Here is a 26,470-nt window from a genome sequence, read left to right on the forward strand (position 1 = left end):
TCTATTATTGTTTAACAGTGCGATTAATCACGATTAAATTTTTTTATCGATTGACAGTCCTAGTATTTAGGCACCTAAAGCTGCAGATAGGCAGCTAATGGGATTTCTTTAGGTGGCTGACTCCTATTGATTTCAATGGTATTGCAATACCAAAGTCCCCCTAATGTCTCAGCCCCAACCTCTTCACCAGGCCTCCATGTCCCCATCAATGACAGCATCATTTCATCCCCTTGGCCACCCTAAAAGGATGCCACTGGGCACCCAAAATAAGGGCAGGCTGCAAAAGGATGTCCTCGTAATTTAATCACCATCAGCACACGAAAAGACCCTCCTTAGCCTCCGATTCCCTGAGACTTGCACAAATGTTAGAATACCCCCACACAAGACCAAGTGAGAAGAGGGGGTGAGGGAAATTTGGGACGTGCAGGGCTGCCGTAGCCAGAGAAAGAGGTGACTTTCCTGAGCTCCAGGGCTGCGGCTGCTGGGGAGAGACCCCCCCTCCTGCCCACCTCCAGCTTGGGGGCTGCCACAGTGCAGGAGAGCGGGAGAGACCCCCCCACACACACTCCTTCCCAGCCCCAGCTCGGTGGCTGCTGTAGCAGGGGAGACCCGGTACTTCCCAGCCCTAGCTTGTGGGCTGCCACGGTGTGGGAGAGAGGGCACATACATCACATTAGAAAGGTAAGACCTCGGCTATTAAAATACACATTGTGTGCTTTTATTTGTAGAAAAAAAACCATTAATTATTGGGGTTTTTTTTATATAAGCGCTTTTATCCAAAGCGCTTTACAATACAGTAGTTAGCTAATGGTACAAAGAACATTTGGAAAGATCATTAAGTGGTCCGCCGAGACCCTCAGCAATTTTCAAGTGGTCCGCAAAAAATAAAAGTTTGAAAACCACTGTACTAGTGTGTTTCACACTCCCACAGGAGGGAAGGTGGGGTGTCCCCACAACATTAACCTAGCCCCTTTCCACAGGGATCAAGAAGCAGGGGCCCTATATTTATTAAAAACAGTTGAGTCTAACCACGTAGTGTACTTCTCTCACTGTATGGGAGGATTACCAACCCCTCACCCCAAAATAACAACTCATTGCTGCCCCTGCCCTTGAGGCTGGCTACCCCAATCCAAACAGTTGACATGCTCCATTAGCTGCAGCATAAAGAAGAAAAGGTTTACAATGTCTATGTAGAGATTCAGTGCTGGACGGGCATAATCAATGGGGTCTTGATCCTTTGTGGGTTCTCTTCTGATCTTAACTTGTGTCATCATCAAATGCTTACAAGAATAAGAAAGGAAAAACCTCAATTACCTTTTTTTCCTCTTTTGGGTCTTAGAACTTTTATACAAAATGCAAGGTTTATATACAGTACTTGCCCTCATCTGGGACTAAGCCTACTGTTCAACAGTCTATGAAGATACTTGTGTTGCATGGACTCAGACGCATTTGTTAATGTTTATGGACATAATACTAGCAAAGGTTTATGTCGCCTAAAGGGACCTCTAGTCCTAGTAACAAGACTGGAGGGCAGAATTTAAGCTGTCATTCTTTTTTTTTTTTTGGCAAAATCCTTTAAGAAAAGGCAATTTACAAATATTTTCTTGTCCCTCTGTTATTTTATGAATGACGGCTTCCCCTTAATGTGGATCCTTTCAACTTCTCTGGCTCCATGGTCCTCGTTAACACCATCCACCGGGAACAGCCCACTATCACATGCCCCAAGCCACCTGCTCCAGGAACTGCAATCTACTAGAGCACTCAGGCAGCCCCACTGCCACCAATGAGACTGCAGCTGCTTTTTCACAGCAAAATTACAAATTCCTTGCAATAAGCACTGCATTTCATTAGTCACATCACTAAATGGCCTAGACAAGATTGCTGGGGAAGAAACTTTGCATTTCTCCACAACAGGCTTAGGTAAAAGTGGCCTGGTTTCCAGAGATGCTAAGCACCTGCAGAGCCACTGCCTTCAATGGAAGCTGAGAGTGCTTAGCACTTCTAAAATATCAGGCCACAACTATTTAGGTGCCTAATTATGGAATTAGGAACCTCATACTAGATAACTGAGTTTGAAAATTTTGGCCAAAGAAAATAGTTTGTATGGTGACAACATCTTATTTGAAAAAGAGAAAAAGTGAATGCTATACAAATATTCTACTTACAATTGCAAAGCTCAGCGTTCCAGCCAAAGCATAACTTAGTTGTAGTGTCTATAAGAAAAAGTGAAGAAATATGTTTGTGTTTATCATCATTGCGAAATGACAAATAGGAACAAGTTAAAGTTACAGCCTTTATAGCATTTAAATCACTACCAGCATTAAAAGGGACATTTTTGGCATAGTAAAAAAAGCCCCAGCAGAACTGTCTCATAGCTGATCTAAAACAAATGCTAATCCATAACTGGCAAATACTACACTTCATAGATCTGTTACTAAGCTTCGCTTTCAGGTGGGATCATTTAGACTCTCTCCCATGGTATTCTGTTTTCCATTTTGGGAACATGCACAGCCTTTCTTGGCTCGTAAATCCATAAGAGACTATGGATACCTGTTAACACATTTGGTTTTTGCTACTCAGAGAGGACTGAAACAGGAAAAACATACAGAAGACATCTACTGATCAGCTGATTAAACAAAACAATGTTCAAAGGAGTACAATTTGTGTCACACAGTGGCACTTCTTCCTTGTGCATAGCTCATCATTCCTGTCTGCAGTGAGGAGTTTGCTGTAGTGGGAGCTGGGGTTACTGGTACTATCCCATGCCAGATATAGAATACATCTACACAGCAGCTGGGAGGTGTAATTCCCAGCATGGGTAGACTTACACTCTAGCTCTGCTTGTGGTAACATCTATAAATAGCAGCATGGCTGCTATGGCACAGGCAGCAGTTCAGGCTAGCCACCCACGTATGTACCTAGGGCGGTGGCTGGGATTGTACTGGACCAGCTTTCCCGAGCCGCTGCAGCTACACTACTGTTTTTAGGTTCTAGTTCGAGCAAAGCTAGTGCACGTATAATCTACCCGATCTGGGAATTACACCTCCAGCTGCTGTGTAGACATATCCATTGTGAGTATTAGTACTGCCTGGTACAGCCATGGCTATGCTGGAAGAGCACTGTGTGCTTTTGTGAGAAATACTAAGTAAATTACTTACAGGTGATTTCTTAAAGCTAGAGAGAATTCCAAAGATGACCAGCACTGAGACCACAATCCAGGAAGGCACAGCTTCATGAGTGACATTCAACTGAGAACAACAAATACAATAAGACTGTCTTCATTAAACAACACATCTGTGATTGCAAATGCTACCATGTTTTCCAAGGACAGTGATTAGTAAGCTTAAATCAATGATATACAGCAGTGATGGTGCAATCCTGAAATTACCAAGGCTGGTTTAAGCTTCTGCTCCGTTTCCTGGACTTTGATTAAACTAAATAAATCCCTGAAATGTTTTATTGATTTCTAAGTACTGCAGGTTTTGATTTTAATTAGGTCCTTAACCTGGCCTCCAGTTGCTATTGCACACAAATTAGCACTCACTAGCACCTGCGGGAGAGATTCTAGTACCTGCTCATGTGAATGACAGAATTTTCACATGGAAAACACGCTGAGAGAAATGCATTCTATCACCAGTGTAGTTGGACTTTATAATCGGTCATTGGTTACTGGGATTAGAGCAGCAAAATGTGTGGGTAGATAGGTGTGTACTTTGTGGGAGGATAGCATAAATTAATTAGGACCACAGGTTTTAGGCCAAATTCTCAGATTTTTTTTTTAATATGAGCATCCCTAGCACCAAAACAAAAGCCAATAGTTGAAGTAAGATGCTGAGTAAAAAAGTAGCTCACCAGAACTCTACGTGACCCAAATATATAACTTAATATAATTTTGTTGGTAAATTAATGTTAATATTGGCTATTCAGACTGCTCTTTTGCCAAATATTTCATTAGATCAGTGTTTCCCAAACTAGGGACGCCGCTTGTGTAGGGAAAGCCCCTGGCGGGCCAGGCCGGTTTGTTTACCTGCCCTGTCCGCAGGTCTGGCCGATTGCGGCTCCCACTGGCCGTGGTTCATTGCTCCAAGCCAATGGGAGCTGCTGGAAGTGGCAGCCAGCATATCCCTCGGCCCGCGCCGCTTCCAGCAGCTCCCATTGGCCTGGAGCAGCGAACCGCGGCCAGTGGGAGCCGTGATTGGCCGGACCTATGGACGTGGCAGGTAAACAAACCGGCCCGGCCCACCAGGGGCTTTCCCGACACAAGCGGCGTCCCAAGTTTGGGAACCACTGCATTAGATGATACTTACTTTTGACTTGAGAGCAACCCAAGACAGCATCAAAGTCACAAATGCTGTTATTCCTCCAACCTGCATTACTGTCATGGCAGCAAAGAAGCTAAAATTCAAGCATACAACATATTATTTAAGTGAAATGCACAATTAAAGTACATTAAAGAAATAATTAAAGAAAATTATTGAAAAAGACTTACGATGAAACCACTCCAAGCACCAGGCCTTCAATAATTGTCTAAAAAAATCCAAAACAGAGAGAGAGAGAGAGACACCATTTTCTTTGAGGTGGCGAAGAATGTCCCTTATTAAAATGTTGCATATTTTTATTTCAGTTCCTTATATTACTGATATGAAATACTGAAAAAAAATGGTCAGGATGATGATGGGAAAGAAACACAACATATAGCAGATTGCTAAGGAAATCAGCTCCCTTGTCATTGTCTTGCAAGCATGAAGAAGGATCGTTGTGCAATTGTTCAAATCGTTTAAGGTGTAAAGTAATAATGCTTTAATCACAATCAAGTGAAATAGGAATAACTAATAAGTTTGCAGGCCATTTTCTAACATGCATATTGGGAAAAATAATGGCTAGAACTAGAGTTGCCAACTTTCTAATTGCACAAAACTGAACACCCTAGCCCTGCCCCTTCCCCAAGCCCCCCCACCCCCGGCTCACTACATTCCCCTTCTCTCGGTGGCTTGCTCTCCCCCACCCTCACTCACTTTCACTGGGCTGGGGCAGGGGGTTGGGGTGCAGGAGGGGGTGAGGGCTGTAACTGGGGGTGCAGGCTCTGGGGTGAGGCCAGACATGAGGGGTTCAGCGTGAGGGAGGGGACTCCAGGCTGGGGCAGGGAGTTGAGGTGTGGGAGGGGGTGAGGGCTCCAGCTGGGGGTGTGGGCTCTGGGATGGGGCTGGGGATGAGGGGGTTGGGGTGCAGCAAGGGGCTCCAGATTTGGGGGGTCTCAGGGCTGGGGCAGGGGATTGGGGCATGGGCTTAGTTCCAGCAGCTCCCAGTCAGCTTCCTGCCTGACCGTGCTGCGCCCCGGAAGCAGCCAGCAGCAGGTCCAGCTCCTAGGTAGAGGCGCACAGGCGTCTCTGCACGCTGCTCTCACCTGTAGGCACTGCCCCCCCAGCTCCAATTGGCTGGTTCCTGGCCAATGGGAGTGCAGAGCCAGTACTTGGGACTGGGACTGCACGTGGAGTCCTGTGTGCCCCCCCCTCAGCCCCCCCTGCCCACCTAGGAGCCAGACCTGCTGGCCACTTCCAGGGCACAGTATGGTGTCAGAACCGGTAGGGACTAGCCTGCCTAGGGTGACCAGATGTCCTGATTTTATACGGACAGTCCCAATTTTTGGGTCTTTTTCTTATATAGGCTCCTATTACCCTCCACCCCCAATTTTTCACACTTGCTGTCTGGTCACCCTAAGCCTGCCTTAGCCGGGCAGCACCACCAACCGGACTTTTAACGGCCCGGTTGGCTGTGCTGACCGGAGCCACCAGGGTCTCTTTTCAACCGGGCGTTCCGGTCAAAAACCGGGCACCTGGTCACCCTAGCTACAACTTGGAACCTCAGAGATTAGGGAAATGTGGGGGGTCTTTGACCTCCAAAAAGGACACGGCAATAGAGGAAATGCTCCAGGGACAAAAACTTGGTGGGCTACAACTGAATGATCTGACCACCACCACATTGTTCATCCTTTCTTCCCTTCTGCTTCCCCTGATGCCCGGCAGAAGGTGGTTTTTATTCCTGCACCAGCATGTGGTTAATGGATATACAACACAATAGGTTAATGAACACTGCAGAGGGGGAGTAAATCAGACTTTCCTTTGTGAAGCGACTTGAGTTCTAGGGATTAGAAGTCAAGAAAGGAGCTAAGATTATTAATTTTGTTATAAAGACTCTCCCGCAATCACACAGTTCCACCTCCTTCACAGGCACAACGTGTTCTTGTATATTTACACGAATTCCGTGTTATTCAGCAGATTCCATCCTGCAGAATAGCTGGCCCTGCCAGGGTACAGGATTGTAGGAGTCATTTTTTGGACTCCGTTTGGAGTCAGAGAAATTTTCATGTTTACGTATCTGAAGAAGACCGGGCGAGATCTTTAAAACACAGTAAAGCAAAATAATAGGGAAACGCATAGACTTCAACAATATACTTACAATCATCAATGGTAACATTAAGTTCAGTGGGAATTTTTTGCAGTTGTTCTCACACCAGTCAATTATAAACAGCAGAATAATAGTTGCTGGACTAAAAACAAATTAAATTTTTCACTTATTAATATTTTGGTTAAATATAGTTGATGACAGTTGTTAATATTTCCACTATTTAATACAGCATACAAATATTACATCTGAATCTCTTATCTATACAATGTTCAGCTGTTTATATGTTTGTTGTTATTGCACCAGCCTCTGAATTATACAAAGCCACATTAGCTGAAATATGGTAATGTCCCTCCAGTCAGAATCTTATTTTTCTGACATTTTGATTTTTGGCTCTGAGCCCTGAATCAGAGGGGTAATCAGGATTTACCTGTCTTTAGAATATCATCATATGTTTGAAAGTGCATCAAATGACTTGCACATTCTCTATCTGATTTGCCTGAGTGGAGATGTCATTCGAACTGCAGATTAGTGCAGAAATACAGACCCTAGCAAAAATTTTTGCTGAGGCCAAGTTTTCCAAAAGTGGCTTTTATTCATGCCTATGCACTTTTTGATCAGCAACATCTTTAGGTACCCAGGTGATGGGTTTTACACACATAAACTGGATCACTTGTGTCTTGCCCTCTTCTGTTTTCTCTGCTCCCTCTGACATTTCCCTTTTAACATCTGTTCACCTCTCTCTTCCCCCTACCTCCACCTGCTATTTGTTTACATGCATATACGGCTCTCATCATTGTAGTATCTGAGCACCCCACATGGGACTCTTTCCACCTCCTCCCCAAGGGTATGTGTACACTGCAGCTGGGAGCGAGGCTCCCGACACAGGTAGATAGCCTTGCACTAGTGGGGCTTGAGCTAGAGTGCTAAAAATAGCTGTGTGGCTGTTGCAGCAGAGACTTGGACTAACCAACCAAGCTGCAGGCCACCTGACTCCATCCCCAGGCTGGAGCGCTCTTCTGGAGATTCCATTGCAGCAGTATTGCAATGCAGATGAATACATTGGGCAGTAGATTGCAACACAAAGCCAGTGTAGCTGCCCACCTCTTGTGTTCTAGTGCTGTGGGTGAATCCAGCAATCTGGTGTTATGTGGCACATGTGTGCCTACAGACCAGCTACTGACAAACTCCCTGGTGCGGTTGAGCATATTTGCCTATGCAGAGGGTAAAGAACAATGATAAATTGTCACTAAATGAAATAATGTCATCGGGAAACTAAAACACATACACTGTGGCATACAGAGCATACTGGTGTGCATTTCTATTCACTAGACTCACATGGAAATCCTAGGACTGGGCCTTCTATAAAGGAGGGGGAGGGAAGAAGATGGGGAACAGAGCAAAGAAAGCAGCGGGGAGAATGTAATCAATTCACTTCTTGTGTCACTATCAAGAGATGTGACCAGGGTCGGCTCCAGGGCCCAGCACGCCAAGCGCGTGCTTGGGGTGGCATGCCGCGGGGGGGCGCTCTGCCGGTCGCCGGGAGGGCAGCAGGCAGGCAGCCTTCTGCGGCATGCCTGCGGAGGGTCCGCTGGTCACACCCAGCCTGGGAAGGGATACCTGCTGTACTGTTAATAATCTCACCGATCATGATGTTTAATGAAACACAGTGGGTTGGTGAGTCATTTTGGTTACTTACAGAAGTTTAAGCCAAAACCAGAGATTCTTCTGCTGCCATCCTTGAAGCACATTCCTAGTAAGAGTCAAAAGTGGTTGCTACAAAATCACATGTGGCTTTGCAAAATACATTGGGCAAGCTTCAGTTCTCTGAAGGGTGACCAGCTGTCCTGATTTTATAGGGCCAGTCCTGATTTTGGGGTCTTTTTCTTATATAGGCTCCTATTACCACCCACCCCCATCCTGATTTTTCACACTTGCTGTCTGGTCACCCTAGGTCTCTGTGATATTTGTGCATCTCCATTGACCTCAGTGTAGTTGCAGGAGTTTAACTGAGTGGAACTGGCTCTTTCTTTGTATTTAGCCTTGCTTTCCTTACATGGTCCTGCTTCACACACACGGCTTGAACTTACAGGAAGTGCTGTTTACACCAATTCACAGAAGACAAACAGGCAAAAAGTGAAGAATTTAAATAGCAAAGTTGAGTTATAGAGCAGTGACAGACATGGTAAAAGTTCACACTTATGCCAGATCCTGCCCTCATTCTCCATGGAAGGCCCTAAACAGAAGTGCTGTGGGCTTTCTCTGTAGTGAAGAACATGTTAAGAAAGGACTATCGAGGGGGACTTTGTGCTCCCTACACAACAGAAACCTGTGAGCTGTGGCTGTGCAAAGAGAACAAGTCAGCGCTGGGTTGGGGGATGACCAGTGGGTCTGACACTGTAGGGCTCAACTGGCCTAAACAGATCTGTGAGTTTGTGCAGGGGATGCAGTACTGTACTCTCAGCTGAATGGAAATGCCCTGGCTTTGGGCAAAGGCTCAGCATTTGCCTTTAATCTCAAAGTATAACATGCCCAACCCCAATTTATGAGGAAATAAGAAAATAAATGAGAGAGAGAGAGAAAGAGAGAAAACCATTCTCCGCTTTTATGACAGTTTCTGTAGCAAATATATTTAGTTTCCATGCCATGAAAACCTATAAAAGCAAAATAAATAAATAAATAAATCAGTTTCTCAGAGGCTTCCCAGTTTTGTGTGTGCTGCGATAGCTGATCTAAACAGCAACCAAGTCAAGTATTATCAAGACAGAAACGCTTATACAACCGTACAAAACAATGCTGTGTATCAAGCAGTCTGTTCAAAGCAAGTGGGCTCTGGTCTGTGTGGGTGCATAGTAGCTGTCATGTGCTCTTTCTCGGTGCACTTCGCCTTAAAATTCATCTGCTCTTTCAGCCTCAGCTCTCCCTAACTGCTAACTCCTTGCGCTACCTTTTGGCCACAAAGGTAGCCTCACTCTAGGCCAATGTGCCTCAGAGACAAATTCATATTTTCAGAGGGTTTCATAGAGTTTAAAGCCAGAAGAGACCAGTAGATCTTGTAGACTCATCTGCACATCACAGGCCAGCACATCTCACCCAGATACCCCTGTATCCAGTTCAAAGACTAATGAGACTAAAGCACATCAGTCCTAAGAAGATTAAACTACGTGCCACAGGGAGAGCAGCAGCAGAGACTAAAGTGCCACCAAGGCGTGATGCCCCTGCAATGACAGGGAATTGATTATGTGAGATGAGATATGGCCAGATGATCCCAGCAGTCAAACCACACCCCAGGCTGCAGAGGAAGGCAAACACCTCCCAGAATCCCAGCCAGTCCTCCAATTCTCTGGAATTGCCCCAGCCTTCCAAAATTTGTGGTTCAGAGACTTCCTCAGCTAGTTCCTTTAAGATCTTGAGTGTAAGCCATCTGGTCTTGCCAATTTTGAAAATGTTTGATTTTAGCAGATGCTGACTCACATCCTCCTTTGTTAAAGATGCTGAAGTTTTTATTCCATCCACCACAACATATGGAATGGATACAGCCTCCTGCTTCATTCCAAATGTAGAACAGAAATATCTATTGAGACCATTCCTGCCTTTTCTAAATCACTATTTACAGTTTTACCATCTGTATCTAGGAATGGATCTATATCTGATTTAGGGTTTTCTAGTTTTTAAAATGCCTTCTTATTATCTTTAACGCTATTAGCCATTGATAGTTTACTGATTCCTTTGGCTTCCCTTATCAGTTGCTTACATTTTTAAACTAGCAATTTATATTCATAACCCTTTACTTCCCCTTTTTCCATCTTCTCTCTCTCTCTCTCTCTCTCTATATATATATATATATACACATTTAAAAAATCACTGATTCCACATTTCCTTTTACCTAGGATGATTTCTTGTCTCACGTAACTTTTTTTCATGTCTATGCAGTCATTGTTTTGGGGGCATCAAGGATGTCCTTGAACAATTACCAGTTTTCATTAACATTTCCCACTTTAAATTTGTTCCCAGTCTGTTATGGCAACAGTTGCTTTAAGCTTTGGAAAATTAGCCCCTTTCAAATTCATAATATAATATTTGGCAAGTTGGTACCATATTTGGCTTGCACAATGTAAATGTAACCAGAGCATGATCACTGGTACCTAGGAAATGGCTAATTTTTAGGTCACTGATTAGCTCTTTATTGAATGAGGTTCAGTGCTGAATTACCCTCTGTTGGGTGCAGAATTTTCTGTGTTAAGAAATCATCAACTGTTTTTAGAAGCTCTAAGGAAGGTTTGTTATTGGCTGCATTAGATCTTCAGCAACGATCCCCAAGTTGAAGTCGGAGCAGTTTGTCCTGTTCTTTGGTGAGATTTGGTGGTCTCTGAGAGATGCCCACCACTACACCACCTGTAGTTTGACTAGTTAGAACTTTAATCCATGAGCATTTGAGGTCTGGTGATTCTGCATTGTCTATGACTAACAGGTAACGGTGTCTATGATGCTGGTAGGCCAGGTACCAGGTCTTGCCAAGGCTCTAGCTGTCAGCTGAGCACTGACAAATTAATAGCTGGAAACCAGACCAGCTCACCTGTTTGTTAGTATTGTTCAAGACAGGTGACAGACATGTAAGGATGTTTTTAGTGTTTAGATTCTATAAAATGCTTGTAAGTTGCTGAATGCATTAATCTTACATATAATGTCTGTATCCCATGCTATAAGGTAATATGTACATTTTGCTTTATAACATAAAAAGGTCTGCTCTGAACTTGTGAACTCAAGCAGGAGGAGCAGTTCCCCTGCACATCCAGAAGGACTATCAAACTTAAGGGGGCCATTGTGAAGCATCATGATATAAAGAATGGGTGAATGGCCCCCTCACACCTGTGAAGGTGCTACATGCAAGGAAGCTCGTCCCATCAACTTGTATTATGGAAGAAGAAAGAAAAGCTGACTTGAAAATTCTTAATCTCTTTGCTGTTTGAGCTCTCACAGGGCTGGAGCTAGGAAATAAAAGCAGAGCTCTCCAGGGTCAACCTGGGCTAGCACTAAAAGACATTTGGTCCTGACAGATTACTATATCTCTGTCAGCTTTTGGAACCATATACCGTAACTCATTTGTGTGCATATGTTGCCTGCTTTAACTTGTAAATACAATAGACCCTCAGAGTTACGAACATCTTGGGAATGGAGGTTGTCCGTAATTCCAAACCAAATGTTATGGTTGTTCTTTCAAAAGCTTAGAACCGAACATTGACTTAATACAGCTTTGAAACTTTATTATGCAGAAGAAAAATGCTGATTTCCCATTTTTTTTAGTAGTTTACATTTAACACAGTATTGTACTACATATGCCTTTTTTTTTCTTTTTTTTTTTGGTCTCTGCTGCTGCCTGAATGCATATTTCCAGTTTCAATTGAGGTGTGAGGTTGACTGGTCAGTTCATAACTCTGGTGTTTGTAATCTGAGGTTCTGCTGTAACTCCATTTCTTTTTCCTAGTTAATAAATCCTTAATTAGTTTCCTATAGGATTGGCTACAAGCATTGTCTTTGGTGTGAGATCCAAGGTACAAATTGAATTGGTGTAAGTGACTGGTCTCTTGGAAATAGAAGCAACCTGAATATTTTGTGATTTTTGGAATAAAGCAACCATTTATCAGAGAATACAGCTTGCCTGGGTGGCAAGATAGACTGGAGTGCCCAAGGGGATGGTCTGTGACTCCATGGTAAGAGTGTTACGGTGATCCAGGAGCTGACATTTGTTACTGAGTTGGTGAAATCTAATTATAGAACATGCAACCAGTTTGGGGTGTCTGCCCTGCTTTTTGACAGTCTGCCCTCAGGTTGGCACTCATGATTGTGAACCACTCCAGACAGCATGACAGGGTCTGTGATGAAAAGTACTATCCTCCCCTCTCATTTCCCCCCATTCTATCCTTACAGAACAAGTTGTAATCACTGATTTTACCATAAAACCAATCCCACCACATTTCAGTCATAGCCATATCATATTTCCTCTCAAACATGAGCATCTTCAACTCCTCTTGTTTATTACCTAGGTTCTTCGCATGAGTATGTAAACAATTAAACATGTGTTTGTCACATGTATTAGGTTTGTGCCTCATTTACATATCCGGTGTTTGCACCATAACTACTTCTTTTCCCTCTTCCCCCTTCATCGTTAGTTCAAAGCCCTCCCAACTATACTAGCTAATCTATAATCCAGGAGATTGGTACCCCTATTACCGAGATGAAGGCTATATCAGAACCATGAAGTTCTCTCTATATATTAGTTGACCCGATGTTCCACTAAACCAAATTCTTTCTCCTCTATACCACTTACTTAACCAGCAATTCACTCTAATATCTTCACCTTCTTTCTTCTCTCACTCAAGCGACAGGAAGGATTCCTGAGAAGATCACCTAGATATTCCTTTCCTTCAGTTTTCTTCTCAGCTTCCTGACATCTTCCAGGATCGGTGGAATGGTGCCTGATGCGGTGTCATTGCAGCTGATGACGATCACCACCAAAGGAATGTCTCTGGCTGATCTCAGAATCTGATTTATTCTTGTGGTGATGGCCTTCATCTCTGCTTCTGGAAGCAGCAAATTGTCATGTTGTCCTTCTGCCCCTTGCAGAATGTTCTATCCACTCTTTTTAGCATGGAGTCCCCAGTGAGGATTGTATTCTTCTTTGACCATTGATGGATGCTCTCTTGGATTTGTCTGAGGTCCATCTGGTTTGATCTGAGCAGCAGTTCTCAGTTCTTTCCTTTGCTATTTTTCCTCCAGTAGGTCCTTGCAGGTTGTTCTCTCCATATGAATTGCTACCAGGTGCTGAGTAAGACAAGACTTCCAATTGTGAAAATATCCTTCAGGTTCTCCTAGAGGGAGTGGTAACAAATTTCCAGTCTTCTTTCTCCTTGTCTCTCCTCTTTACTTGGCTCCGTTGCTTCCTCCTGCAGGACCTGCTGTACATCAATGGGATCTGGATAGATAGGAAATCCTCCATAGCCCCAGTGCTATGAGACCTAGAGACCACAAACCTTTCCCTCCATCAGGGCTATCAGCCTGCACTTTATGCAGACACTCTCTCTCTCTTCAGGCAGGAAGCAGAACATGGGACATCTGATGCTGGTAACAATAACTGAGGACTTGCTGTCCATCCTTGTTGCTGAAGCAAAACTGAACCTGTAATGCAAAGCCTCCAAACTTCCTTCTACAAACTCCCATGGAAACTCTGCTGTTAGATGCCCCCTCTTTCCTTCTGGGCTCCTGGGTTGCACTAGTGGGAGGTGGTGGGAGTACTTTGTGACTGCTTTATGGGGTACAACAGAGCAGTGCATCCAGCTAGCTCTGCCTACTCCCCACCCCCTGCCTAGTTGCACCCAATGGGAATCCTCTATATGCCTTTGAGCACAATTGTGAGGAGCCCTGACACAGCTGTACAAAGGGGAAGTCTCCATCCCCTCCTGTTTCCCCACATTGCCATGTAAGGGATAGGCACCATCTAGCCTTTGGACAGCATTAGTCTGAACTGACGCTACAAGGACACACTCCTAGAAGTGTAGTTAAAATGAAGCTAAACACTGAGAACTTACCAGTAAATCAATCCAGAGATCATACCAATTGTTATGGCCAAGAGAAGTGTTGTAAAGCAGTCCACTTTCAAGACGAAAGCTGAGGAAATAGTGCAGAAAGTGTTGTTTCAGATAAGACATTTAGATTTAAAACAACACCCATGAGTAAAACTTTACTGAAAATGTCATGTCCCATTTCTCAGGTGTAAGATCTGAACAATATTGGTCCGAAGAAGCCATCATATTCCATTTATATCAGGCAGTAGATCACCATAGAATAAATAGCCAATGGATTGATGCTCAGAGTGAAATGCTGCCTCTTTGTCTGAGAACCACTACAAATCTTGAAAAACCAGATGAATCTTTGCAACCCATAAAGGCTGCATGACTTCCATGAGATGCTGCTCTGGGTGAGTTTGTCTTTCAGCAGGTGTGCATACATGCACATGTGTGCAGTTCTGGCTCGGAGTGGGGTTTTCATATCAGTACTTCTGGTAACATAGCCAGTGCTTACTTGATAGCTGTGGTATCGTAGAATCATAGAAATATAGGACCTCAAGACCCTCAAGTCCAGCCCCCTGTGCTCAGACCATCCAGGACAGATGTTTGTCCAGTTTGTTCTTATATACGTCCAATGATGGGGATTCCATTGGAAGCCTATTCCTGAGCTTAACTAGCCCCATAGTTAGAAAACTTTTCCTAGTACATAACCTAAACCTCCATTGCTGCAGATTAAGACCATTGCTTCTTGCCCTACCTTCAGTGGACATGGAGAACAAGAGATCACTATTCTCTTTATAACTGCCCTTAACATATTTGAAGACTGTAAACAGGTTCTCCCTACCCCCTCTTCTTTTCTCGAATCTAAACATGCCCAATTTTTTTAAGCTTTCCTCACAGGTCATTTTTCTTTTATTATTATTTGTTGCTCTCCTCTGACTCTCTCCTATTGGTCCAGAGCTTTCCTAAAGTGTATGAGCATTTATAGCTTTCTTATTTGTTTTTACGTGATGTCTAATTTGGCTGTTCAGTCCATGATCTGCTCCCTCAGTTATCTCAGCCAGAGATAAGGTTATGCCTCTTGTGAGCCACAGTAGAGACATGGAGAAGGCTGGAGACATTCTGAGCACTAGAGGGCATGTGTGTGAATTGTCCCTTGCTACCTATAGCAAACACTCCCAAGCAGCACAGCTATGCTGGTGGACAGGAAAAAGGAGCTAGGGTGATGCTCTTTCCCTCACCAGACTCAGACATGCCCTCACTGAGGCTGCTAATTCTGTGGCTGGCAGGACTTGCCAGGCCTCTTACGTTTCCTCGGCGTTGGCAGCCATATTTATTCCAGTCTTAACCTGCCCATTTCTGTTAGTCTTTCCTCATATGTATTTGTCCCCATGCTTTTTATCATTTGTGTTACAATCCCCTGACAGAAATCTGTTGATATCTTGACTGAAAAGTGGTGTCTCAGACTCAATGCAGCTCTCCAGCTGAGGCCTAACTTGTATCAGAGTGGGAAAGTAACTTCACCTGTTTTTCATTCACGTCCCTAGTAAAACAAACACAGTAAAATGCTGACTATGTGTTTGACAAGAGCATTGCATTCTTGATCAATAGTCGCTTTCTCATGTGCATTGTTTCCTTTTTATTCCTCCTGTGGTAAGAGCCTCAAGCAAGAATACATTTATAAAAGGCCTAATTCAGTTCTCCTTGTATAAGAACACCTCCCACAGGACTTAATTGACTAGACAGTCACATTTTCCTACTTCTCTTAGATGAAGAGATTGACTTGGGACCCAGATCTCCCATTGATTTCAATGGGCGTTGAAAGCTTGTAGTGCTTGGCCGGAAGCAATAAGCATTTTGCAGGCATTCGGCCCATAGTTGTTTTGTAACAAATCCATTATTGCTGAGAATGGTGCATTTACATGTTGCAAATAATTCTATGTTGCTTTTGTAGGAAATAATGAGCTAGTAAGTGATTTACAAGCTACCCTTTGTTTGTCTTTTACCTTCAATGGAAATGTAGTGTTGTGTAATGAACACTGCCTGAGTTTGCCCTTTTTATTTTATGAGTTAAGTGCACAAAGGTAAATTGTTTTTATAATACCTTCTACAAAGACTTTGAACTAAATTTATGTTCATTTGGAGTCTCCAATCTATTGTATACTGTTTTACTAGAGACTATCAGATGATTTGCACAGATTATATTAAATCTTTTAAAATGTAGTAGTAGTAAATAATCATTTATTATTATAGTTATGTTTATTCCTGAGAATTCTAATACACATTTAATTAGGACGGTTCTGAAAAATAAATTATTTAGGCTTGTTATTTGGTATAATACTGCCAGATCCTATACAGTCCTTACTCAGCCAAAACTCCCAGTGCCTGAAAATCAGGTAAATAACTCAGATTAGACATCTGCCTTTCTGAAATCAGACATCTGGCTACCTGATTTGCGCACACAAATGACATTTACATGTATATTTGAGTAGTTATTGTGAGCAAAATCTAGGTTGCAACAATTTGCATGGAAAAAATTGATTTTGCAATTTTAGTTGTTCTTACTATCTTTGTAGAGTACATATTAGTAATTATATTTACTTTCACAGACTGGAATGCAGAGAAAAAGTCTTCCCTTTATTAAATTCCATAATGTAAATATCACATTAAACACAGAGGTATAACAAAAACAAAAGCTGGATTTGGGTTCTTGGTGATCTCTGGATGAAAAACACTGTGCAAATACAAAGTATTAGTTTTTCTTAAAGGTCTAGCTGGAATAGCTCCTCCTTAAAGCCCTGCCTTGAAACATGTGTCTTTAGTTAGGCCTATATGTCATCATAATCTTTCCCCTCTGAGCAGCATCAAAATTACAAAAAAAATCAGGAAATAGGACATGTACACTAGTCATTGCATTACCTTATTTTTGTCCCCTCCACCCTCTTTCCCCATATGCCTTCATCCATGTTTATGCCTATATCTTTAGGGAGCAATTATTTTTATTTCTATACCACCTTGTTATTCTGCTATAAGCTCTCCAGTGTAGCCACTCTAAGCCAACAGGAACGAGCTCTCCCATTGATTTAATTAATCCACCTCCAACGAGAGGTGGTAGCTATGTCAGTGGGAGAAGCTCGTGTGCTGACATAGTGGTGGCCACACCAGCGCTTAGGTTGGAGTAACGTACGTTGCTCAGGAGGGTGGCTTCAGCGATTTAAGTTATACTGACATACATGGTAAGAACTGACATCTGAAACTCCCCCATTCCTTCTCCAAAGCAGAGCTCCTTAGGAGGGGAGGCCAATGACACATGCACAGCTATTTAACAGGTACTCTGCCTTTCTGCCCCTTGGTACTGTTCTGAGGAATCTTATTAAAAATCCCTCATTAGAAATGTACAAAAACGCCAGGTTTTAAAATTGGAAAGTGGTTCTGCTGGTGCGATCCACACTGTCAAGAATAACCTCTTGTCCCAAGTGTGAACAATTCACTATTTGAAATCTAATAACAAAAGGAAAATGACCTTTGCCAGCTCCTTTCTTGCATGTACCCCAGAACCAAGGCCAGATATGCCTCATGGTAGAAAGTTGTGTTAGGCATTCTCCCACCTACCTCTATGAAGACCATCTGGGCTTTCCGATGTGACTCCTGTAGACTGGGGTTTTGTCTTTGGACTGCTCATCCGGTAACCCATATTGTAGCCAGGCGACGCTACTGGGGAATTCTGGTTCTCAGTCTCGGGCATCTGCCCTCCATCTTTAATGTTAACCTCAGCTGGTTTGTTTTTCTCCATCTCTAGCAGTTTTCTTTCTGCAGCTTCTAAGGTTTTGGTAGATATTGTAGCATGAGATTCAGGTGTCATGATAAGTTATAAGGTAATTGCTAATGGAAACTATGTTTATTTCCAGTTCAAACAATGCACAAATATTGGGACAAAATCATCCCTTGTAACTGGCCCATTAGTTACAGTGGCTAAATAAGAATGTATTATTAGACTTGCCTCTACTTTTCTCCCGCAAAAGGACATTGAAATATTGTTTGGTGTCAGAGGCAAAACTAGCCTGTGCAGTGTTTACCATCTGTCAGATGAAACACGCCGAATCCCTAGTTTCTGACAAGAATATGCAAATAACTGTTAGGGATTATGAAGCTTGCCAGTTTTGGTTGAATCATCTCTCTTTTTGGAGACCTTTGACCATAGGCGCACTGAACGTCCGTTTCTGACATAATGCGGCAAAGGACTGCAGCATCCCAGTGGAGCAGCTTGTTCATGCAGTGGCTCCTATTAGCCCTTCAAAATCAAGCATTATTTCACCTTGAAATGCTACGCTTATGCACATCCAAGAGCAGTATCCAACGTATAGGGAGGAATTTGGTTAAAACAAAATCACAGATCCTCTGAGTAGGAAGGGATTTCTAACAGGTTATCTAGAGTTTCTATACCACCCCTTTGGATTGTGGAAAGATTGATTTTTGTTGTTCCTAAACCACTCCTGACAGATGGCTTCGGGAGAGAGTTGTATAGTGGGAGTGTTTGGCTTGCAGGAGACCTCATTCACAAATTATTCCCCCTCCAGAGGGGCATAACAAAGGAATAATCTCTGCACAGACTATGCGGAAGGGACCAAGAAGGGTGAAGAAAGAATAAGACAGGAAGACTGGATCATTCTAAACACAAGTGGGAATGGTACCTACAAGTATGCAAATATTTTGCAAGTGTAAATACAGAGTTTGAAAAATCCACTTGTCCAGGATGAATAGGAATCTTTCCTGGGCTAGTACCATCAAATTCTGCAGAATCTATGCTTTCATTTAAAAAAAAAAGGTTTCTACTCTTTACTGTTGCAAAGAAAACCTTCCAAATAAGAACTTAGTGTAACCAATGCAGCACTGTCTTCCTACTATAAATCTGCCAAGAGCTCTGGTGATCTAGGTTCTACTATGAGCTTCAGGGCCTTTGCTGCTGCCCAGAATTTTCTTAAGCTGCAGCAGTATGAGAGCTCATCAGATTCTCCCCTGTTTCACTGATCTTCAGAACTCTGTAGGCTGCAGTGACTGTGACACTGGTACACAAAGTGTCAGCTCTGGCCAAGGCCGTAGACGTTAGCTAAGAGCTGACAAACTCATAGTTGGAGACCAAACCAGCTCACCTATATGTTAGTTTTGTTCAAAATAAGTATTAGTCTTATGACAATGTATTATTTAGTGTTTAACCTCTATGACATGCTTGTATGTTGCTGCATGCAGTGAGCTCACTTGTAAGGGCTGTATTCCGTGCTTTATGGAAATATGTAAGATTTGCTTTATAAGTTTGAAAATGTTTGCTCTGCACCTGTGAACCCAGGCATGGGAATCACCCCACCCCACCCCATCCAGGAGGACTATCAAAAATTAAGTGGGCCATCATAAGACATAAGATTTGTTAATTGCCTCATCCATCTATGGAGAAGTAGGTGCAGAAGACCTCATCCCATTGGTTTGAATGCTGGAAGAGGGAAATAAAAATAGTGGACATGAAGATTTTTCATCTCTTTGCTGTTTGAACTCAACAGGGCTAGAGACACTAAACTGAAGCCAGAGATCCACAGGGATTACCCTTGAGTCTGCCCTGAAAGACATTTTGCATTGCCAGAGCTGTATAACTCTGTCACTCTTAGGATTTAGATTGCAACTCATTTGTGTGTATAATTTTGGTTGCTTTAATCTCTAAATAACTCTCATTTCTTTTTCCTAGTTAATAAATCTTTTGATAGTTTATTACAGGATTGGCTACAGGAGTTGTCTTTGGTGCAAGATCTAGGTGACTGGTCTCTTGAGATTAGAGACAATCTGGGGAGCAGGGATAACTCAGTGGTTTGAGCATTGGTCTGCTAAACCCAGGGTTGTAAGTTCAATCCTTGAAGAAGGCCATTTGGGGATTGGTCCTGCTTTGAGCCAGGGGGTTGAACTAGATGATCTTCTTGAGGTCCCATCCAACCCTAATATTTTATGGCTTTTGGTGTAGGTGACCATTTATCACTAAGTCCAGTTTGCCTGGGTGGCAAGATAGACTGGAGAGTCTAAGGAGACTGTGTGTGGCTCCATGGTAAGACTGCTACAGTGATCCAGGAGTTCACATTTGTCACTGGCTTGGTGAAATCTAATTATAGAACATACCACCAGTTTGGGGTGTCTGCCCTGTTGCTGACAGTCTGCCCTGAGTTAGGCACTCACAGTTGTGAGCCATTCCTGACTACAACACCTGACAAAATCAGCTCTTTTTCAATTGCTTGGTAAAGTTCTGAGCAGTAACTAGCAAAGGAGTAGGGTAGCAGAGCCAAGACATTCCCTTTGCAGTAGCCAGAAATGTAAGAGCGAGGTAAAAAGTAGAAGCATACATACACTAGCACAGCAGCCAGAGTCCTGGAGGAAAGATAAAGTAGTGGAGAACTCCGTCTCACACACCCTTTTGTAGTTTGGAGATTTTCCAGTGGGATCTGACGTGCAAGTGTCTGATACGCTTGAAGCCCCTCTAGGGGCTGCAGGTGTGTGCATGTGTCTCTTCATTACTTGAGTCCTTTCCCAGCTGCCCAGCTACTGTGATGGGTGGATGGCTCTACAACTCTACCGCTCCCTTAAATTTCTGGCTGCAAGGAAACTGTGAACTAATAAGAGATTTTTCACAGGGATCAAATCACTGCACTTTCTTTGTCTTTCTACATTGCACAGAAATGAAGAATGAATTACTTCTGTTCCCTGGTATTTTAACGTACAGGTTACTTTATTTGTATGCAGTTTCTCTTTATAACCCCTTGATGCAAGCTTTTTGGACAAAGGTCATTTTTCTCTGGAAGCATCAAGGCTATTGCATAATGTTTGATTGTTGATCAGATAATTTACACTACTGGGCACCAATCCTGCAACTGATCCATCAGAACTGAAGCTGTGCACCCACAAATGTAAATCAGATTCCATGGGAGTGTGCAAGCACACTGGCATGCCTCATGGTGCAAGTTCAGAGCCCTGGACTTAATTGAGGCGGGGCAGAGGGAAACAGCATGTTTATTTTCTAGGACTCTAAAAAGGTGATCAAATATTGAGGAAATTGGGATGAAGAGTAATCATGCCAAGGTATGCTGAAGAGGAACGTGGATTTAAAACATCTGTTGGTTACTCAACCATGGCTTATTAAATTATTAAAACTACTGCTGCATACAAAAATACACAACTAAATGTCCATTTGTGATTGCAGTGAGGCTACTAACTAACCACAGCAGTGACATTTGAAATGGTCAAGCAATTAAGCCATGGAAATGGACACTCAGCATTCCACCCAACAAAACATTGTTATGAGATGTGACCACTGGTAACATTTAGCAGCTAATTTTTAAACTTCCATATCAGCAGTTAGTTTCCCAACAAGAACTTAGAAAAGCAAGAAGAAGGCATGATCTTGCTCCCACTGAAGCCAATGAGTGTTTTTGCTCTTGAGCTCAATGGGCCAGATTGTGACAGTCCTATTCAAGATGTGCAGTAGTTTAACTCAGCGAGCCACCCCACTGATTTCAATGGGACCACATGTGGAGTAACATTTTATTCAGTAAAAACAATGAGGAGTCCTTGTGGCACCTGAGAGACTCACAAATTTATTTGGGCATAAGCTTTCGTGGGATATAACCCACTTCATGAGATGCATGGAGTGGAAAATACAGTAAGCAGGAATAAATACAAAGCACATGAAAAGATCATAGAATCATAGAAGATTCGGGTTGGATGAGACCTCAGGAGGTCATCTAGTCCAACCCCCTGCTCAAAGCAGGACCAATCCCCAACTAAATCATCCCAGCCAGGACTTGGTCAAGCCTGACCTTAAAAACCTCTAAGGATGGAGATTCCACCACCTCCCTAGGTAACCCATTCCAGTGCTTCACCACCTTCCTAGTGAAATAGTGTTTCCTAATATCCAACCTAGACCTCTCCCACTGCAACTTGAGACCATTGCTTCTTTTTCTGTCATCTACTACCACTGATAACAGCCTAGCTCCATCCTCTTTGGACCCCCCCTTCAGGTAGTTGAAGGCTACTATCAAATCCCCCCTCACTCTTCTCTTCTGCAGATTAAATAATCCCAGTTCCCTCAGTCTCACCTCGTAAATTGTGTGCCCCAGACCCATAATCATTTTCGTTGCCCTCTGCTGGACGGTCTCCAATTTGTCCACATCCCTTCTGTAGTGGGGGGACCAAAACTGGACGCAACACTCCAGATGTGGCCTCACCAGTGCTGAATAGAGGGGAATAATCACTTCCCTAGATCTGCTGGTAATGCTCCTACTAATACAGCCCAATATGCTGTTGGCCTTCTTGGCAATGAGAGCACCCTGCTGACTCACATCCAGCTTCTTGTCCACCGTAATCCCCAGGTCCTTTTCTGCAGAACTGCTGCTTAGCCAGTCGGTCCCCAGCCTGTAGCGGTGCATGGGATTCTTCCTTCCTAAGTGCAGGACTCTGCACTTGTCCTTGTTGAACCTCATCAGATTTCTTTTGGCCCAATCCTCCAATTTGTCTAGGTCACTCTGGACCCTATCCCTACCCTCCAGCGTATCTACCTCTCCCCCCAGCTTAGTGCCATCTGTGAACTTGCTGAGGGTGCAACCCATCCCATCATCCAGATCATTAATAAAGATGGTAAACAAAAGCAGCCCCAGGACCGACCCCTGGGCATTCTGCTTGATACCGGCTGCCAATTAGACATCGAGCCATTGATCACTACCCATTGAGCCCGGTGATCTAGCCAGCTTTCTATCCACCTTATAGGCCATTCATCCAATCCATACGTTTTTAACTTGCTGGCAAGAATACTGTGGGAGACCATATCAAAAGCTTTGCTAAAGTCAAGATCTATCACATCCACCACTTTCCCCATATCCACAGAGCCAGTTATCTCATCATAGAAGGCAATCAGGTTGGTCAGGCATGACTTGCCCTTGGTGAATCCATGTTAACTGTTCCCAATCACCTTCCTCTCCTCCAAGTGATGGTGTATTTTTATTCCTTCTTACTGTATTTTCCACTCCATGCATCTGATTAAGTGGTTTATATCCCACAAAAGCTTATGCCCAAATAAATTTGTTAGTCTCTAAGGTGCCACAAGGACTTCTCATTGTTTTTACAGATACAAACTAACACAGCTACCACTCTGAAACCTGTCATTTTAGTCAGTGTAAGCAAAGGAATCAGAATCTCAACAATGTGAGCAGAATTTGGGCTCCTTATTTCCTGTGTGTAAACCCCAAACTTCATGAACCAGTTAAGAACAAAAGCAGAATATCCTTTCAATCAGCACGGATTCATCCAGAAAAGTAACCTTCACTTCTGGAATTCTCTCACTTACCTTTCTGTGAACACTCAGGACATTGCCACTCATCTTTGTTATCGTTATTGTGCTGGTTTAGCATTGAACTGCTCTGCTGGGACCCCTTATTAGGAAGCCTTTTTTCGCTGTGTTGGGCTGGTGGGGAATGGACATCTGCCATTTCAATGTTTTGTTTGTTTTGACTGCGTCTCAATGAGCGACGTCTGACCTCCGCCTCCATTGTTTTATTCATTCTCTTGAGTACTTTCTGCACTTAGACGCGTGCTGGAAAAAGAACTATTAGTAGCCATTATCCTCACAACAAGAATGTTTAAAAACTACCTTAATCCATAACCAGAAACTCTTGCTTAATCTAGTATTTTTTAAAAACATGATCTATATAAATGCAATAGAGTTGGTTCAAACACAACTATGAATTCATCATTAATTTGTTAATGTGAAAAATACATAACTTTATATAACCATAAAACACACCTGTGCAAAATAATCAAATCATTACTGTTTATCAGTCAATTATATTTTCAACGTTACATAGTGAAGACCAACTAAGCATGATTAACAATTTTCAGATTAAAGTTTACTACTAGACTTACCTCTATTTTTCTTCCGTGTAAGACCTCTGAGCTATTGTGTGTGAGATAAAACTATACTGAGCTATTAACAGACAGGAATTTCCTTATACAGAACTAAGCATTGTTTTTTTACTGCACCTGATTTCTTTAATCTTTGTTTCTAAGTAGCTTAATTGGCAGATTGCTGCAGCATTAGATAATATTAAAAAGGTCCTTTCATCCTTTTCTTTGAGAAGTTACACATAAAACCAGCAAGGGCAGCGAGCGTGGAAGGTGCAAATGCATTCACCAGACTAAAAGTGAAAGCAGTTACGTTGTTTGTTACCTATCAGCATTGGGTACAAAGTCTGCATATCTGGGGTTGGGCTAGGCATTACCAAGGTGAGAAGAGCAGAAATACTACTGTGTCAACAAACAAAACCCTTGAATCACTAGTCCAAATCTAACCCATGTTGGTAATGGCCTACCACGTACTTGTATGGGCTGTCTCACCATAGTAGCTGAGTATGTGTCATGAGGGGAAAAGTTGACAACTCTTGTGCTCTCTCTCACCTTTCCCTGCCACCTCCAGACAGGACTTGGGTGTTTGTTTTCTTAGATGAATGGGAGAGAACAAGGGGACTCTTGTAGGAAAGGTTGGATAAAGAGATGGGCTTTGCATTTGGCTCAGAACGCAGTAAGGTTAGCAGTGAGTTTATTTCACCTGGCAGTGAGTTGTATAGGTATGGTCAGACTCCTGTGAAAGGTCCATTTCTCTGGGTTACAAGCATAATCCTACTGGTCAACTGTTCCATTGTTCCAGTGAAAGGCAGCTGTGGTGGTCAATCAGTCATGGACAAAGCAATCTCTCCAATAAGCCAGGACTGGTTCTGTGCCCAGCTTTGGAAATCAAGACATTGACCTGAAACTGTACTCTATTCAATAGGGAGCCGGTACTGAGAGGTAAAAGTGTCTTTATGGGGTGTGGCCCCTTGTGGGTAGAACAGAAGTCCAATGCCTGCCACAGCTGTATGGCTGCTGTACACAAGGCAGCTCTTTGGGCTAGATCCACAAAGGGGACTAGGACTCAGCGATGAAACGCCTAACTTGTAGGCATCCTGCCATCTAGTAGAACCCACAGCCCTCAGTTGCGCACCAAACTGGGTGAGTGTGACATACCCAGGGTACAATCCAGACTAATGAGTAGCTGTGTCACCCCTGCCTGCTAGCGTGGGGTGTCCTTTACAACTGCTGTAGCCTCCAGTCTGGACTGCTCACAAACAGCCTCTAGCATGCAAGTCATACCCAGCTGTGTCTGTGTGTGTGCTGAAGCCAGCCAGCCACACCTTGTCTCTTACCAGCCTTGGTTATGCTGCTGGGTGACCCTAACACACCCCAAGTCCTGGACTTCTCCCCAGAAATGTATGTCCTGTACAGTCCAGCACCTCTCCTGGACAGTACAAGCTTATATAAAGTTCATTATTGTATTAATAGAAATGATATGCAGTTTGTTACCCCAAATAAAGTTTTGCAAACACTTCAATTCAAACACACTGGATTAGATAAAACAATAAAACAGTTAAACTACAGAGAGATTTTAAGTGAGTACAAGTAATGAGGCATAAAAGTCAGAAATAGTTACAAGATAAATAGAGATAAAATGCAATTGGTGCCTAACTTAACCAACTATGTTAAATTCAAAGCAATGTTTTTCTCATCACATGCTCTCAGCCATCTGACCAAACTTCTTAGATCAGGACCCCTTCTCCAATTCAATGGCAGCTTCCTTTGCTCTTTCTGGTGTAGTGAATTGATGGACACAGAGAGAAAGAGGGGTGGGGACTTGGAGTGTTTGTCTCTCATTTTTATAGTGCCAGTCCCCTTCTCGGAAAACAGTTCTAGCTGAGACTCTGGAGACAGAGAGTCTATAGGAAAGGATGTTCCCTGCTGCTTTCCCTCACCTATTGGAGCTTCTTTTTGTTTCCCTTCCTGCTTGAGGACTCTGTTTACTGCTTAAATGCAAATTAAGGCAAGCACACATTCCTTTGTCTGAGACAGACCTGTTTGCCAAGCTCAGTTTGGAACGTGGGATGAGATCAGCATACAGGGGAATCTTGTAACTTCACATACAATGTTGCCAGACATGTTTTATCAGAATAATACTCACCAGCAAATGATGAGTTTTCAGATGATACCTTACAAGGCATAGGCGCCAATTCCGTGGGCGCTCTGGGGCTTGAGCACCCATGGGGAAAAATTAGCGGGTCCTTGGCACCCACCGGCAACCAAGCTCCCCCTTCCCCTGCCTGGTCTCCTCCCCCCCATCCCAAGCGTGCCACGTCCCCACTCCTCCCAGCACTTCCTGCCCCCTCCTGCTGCCTAACAGCTGTTTGGCGGCACTTAGGACTTTCCTGGAGGGAGGGAGAGGAGCAGGGGCACGGTGCAGTCAGAGGAGGCGGCGGGGACTTGGGGGAAGTGGGTGGAATGAGGGCGGGAACTTTGGGGAAGGTGTGGAATGGGGGCTGGGTGAGGGCGGTGCAGGGGCGGGACTCACCAGCTCTCCACACAGCCAGTCCTGCCCTTCCCTGGCTGGCTCCAGA

The 26,470-nt window shown here is 43.4% G+C and overlaps 1 protein-coding gene across 2 annotated transcripts; it reads right to left on the reverse strand.

Moving 5' to 3' along the window:
- Positions 1-888: 888 nt before the first annotated feature.
- On the reverse strand, positions 889-26,470 carry LOC120399152 (protein lifeguard 1-like). Of its 2 annotated transcripts, none has more exons than XM_039527141.1 (11): positions 26,425-26,470; positions 23,338-23,583; positions 17,580-17,786; positions 13,989-14,067; positions 8,102-8,155; positions 6,457-6,547; positions 4,490-4,527; positions 4,308-4,395; positions 3,159-3,248; positions 2,166-2,213; positions 889-1,280 (listed from the first exon to the last, which is right to left on the reverse strand). In XM_039527141.1, the coding sequence occupies exons 2-11, from the start codon at positions 23,549-23,551 to the stop codon at positions 1,092-1,094; spliced, it is 1,098 nt and encodes a 365-aa protein (XP_039383075.1). In that variant the 5' UTR covers positions 23,552-23,583; positions 26,425-26,470; the 3' UTR covers positions 889-1,091. The 2 variants fall into 2 exon arrangements, with proteins under 2 accessions (XP_039383075.1, XP_039383074.1); XM_039527140.1 differs by lacking the exon at positions 26,425-26,470 and adding an exon at positions 23,913-24,016.

Source organism: Mauremys reevesii, linkage group 2, assembly GCF_016161935.1.
Source record: "Mauremys reevesii isolate NIE-2019 linkage group 2, ASM1616193v1, whole genome shotgun sequence".
NCBI classification, from domain to species: domain Eukaryota; kingdom Metazoa; phylum Chordata; order Testudines; family Geoemydidae; genus Mauremys; species Mauremys reevesii.

Coding starts and splice junctions, on each gene's coding strand:
- LOC120399152 (XM_039527141.1), bottom strand. CDS start 23,551: ATGAATAAAACAATGGAGGCGGAGGTCAGACGTCGCTCATTGAGACGC. Junction 4,396..4,489: donor GTGCTTGGAGTGGTTTCATC/GTAAGTCTTTTT, acceptor CTTGAATTTTAG/CTTCTTTGCTGCCATGACAG. Junction 1,281..2,165: donor GAACGCTGAGCTTTGCAATT/GTAAGTAGAATA, acceptor TATTCTTGTAAG/CATTTGATGATGACACAAGT.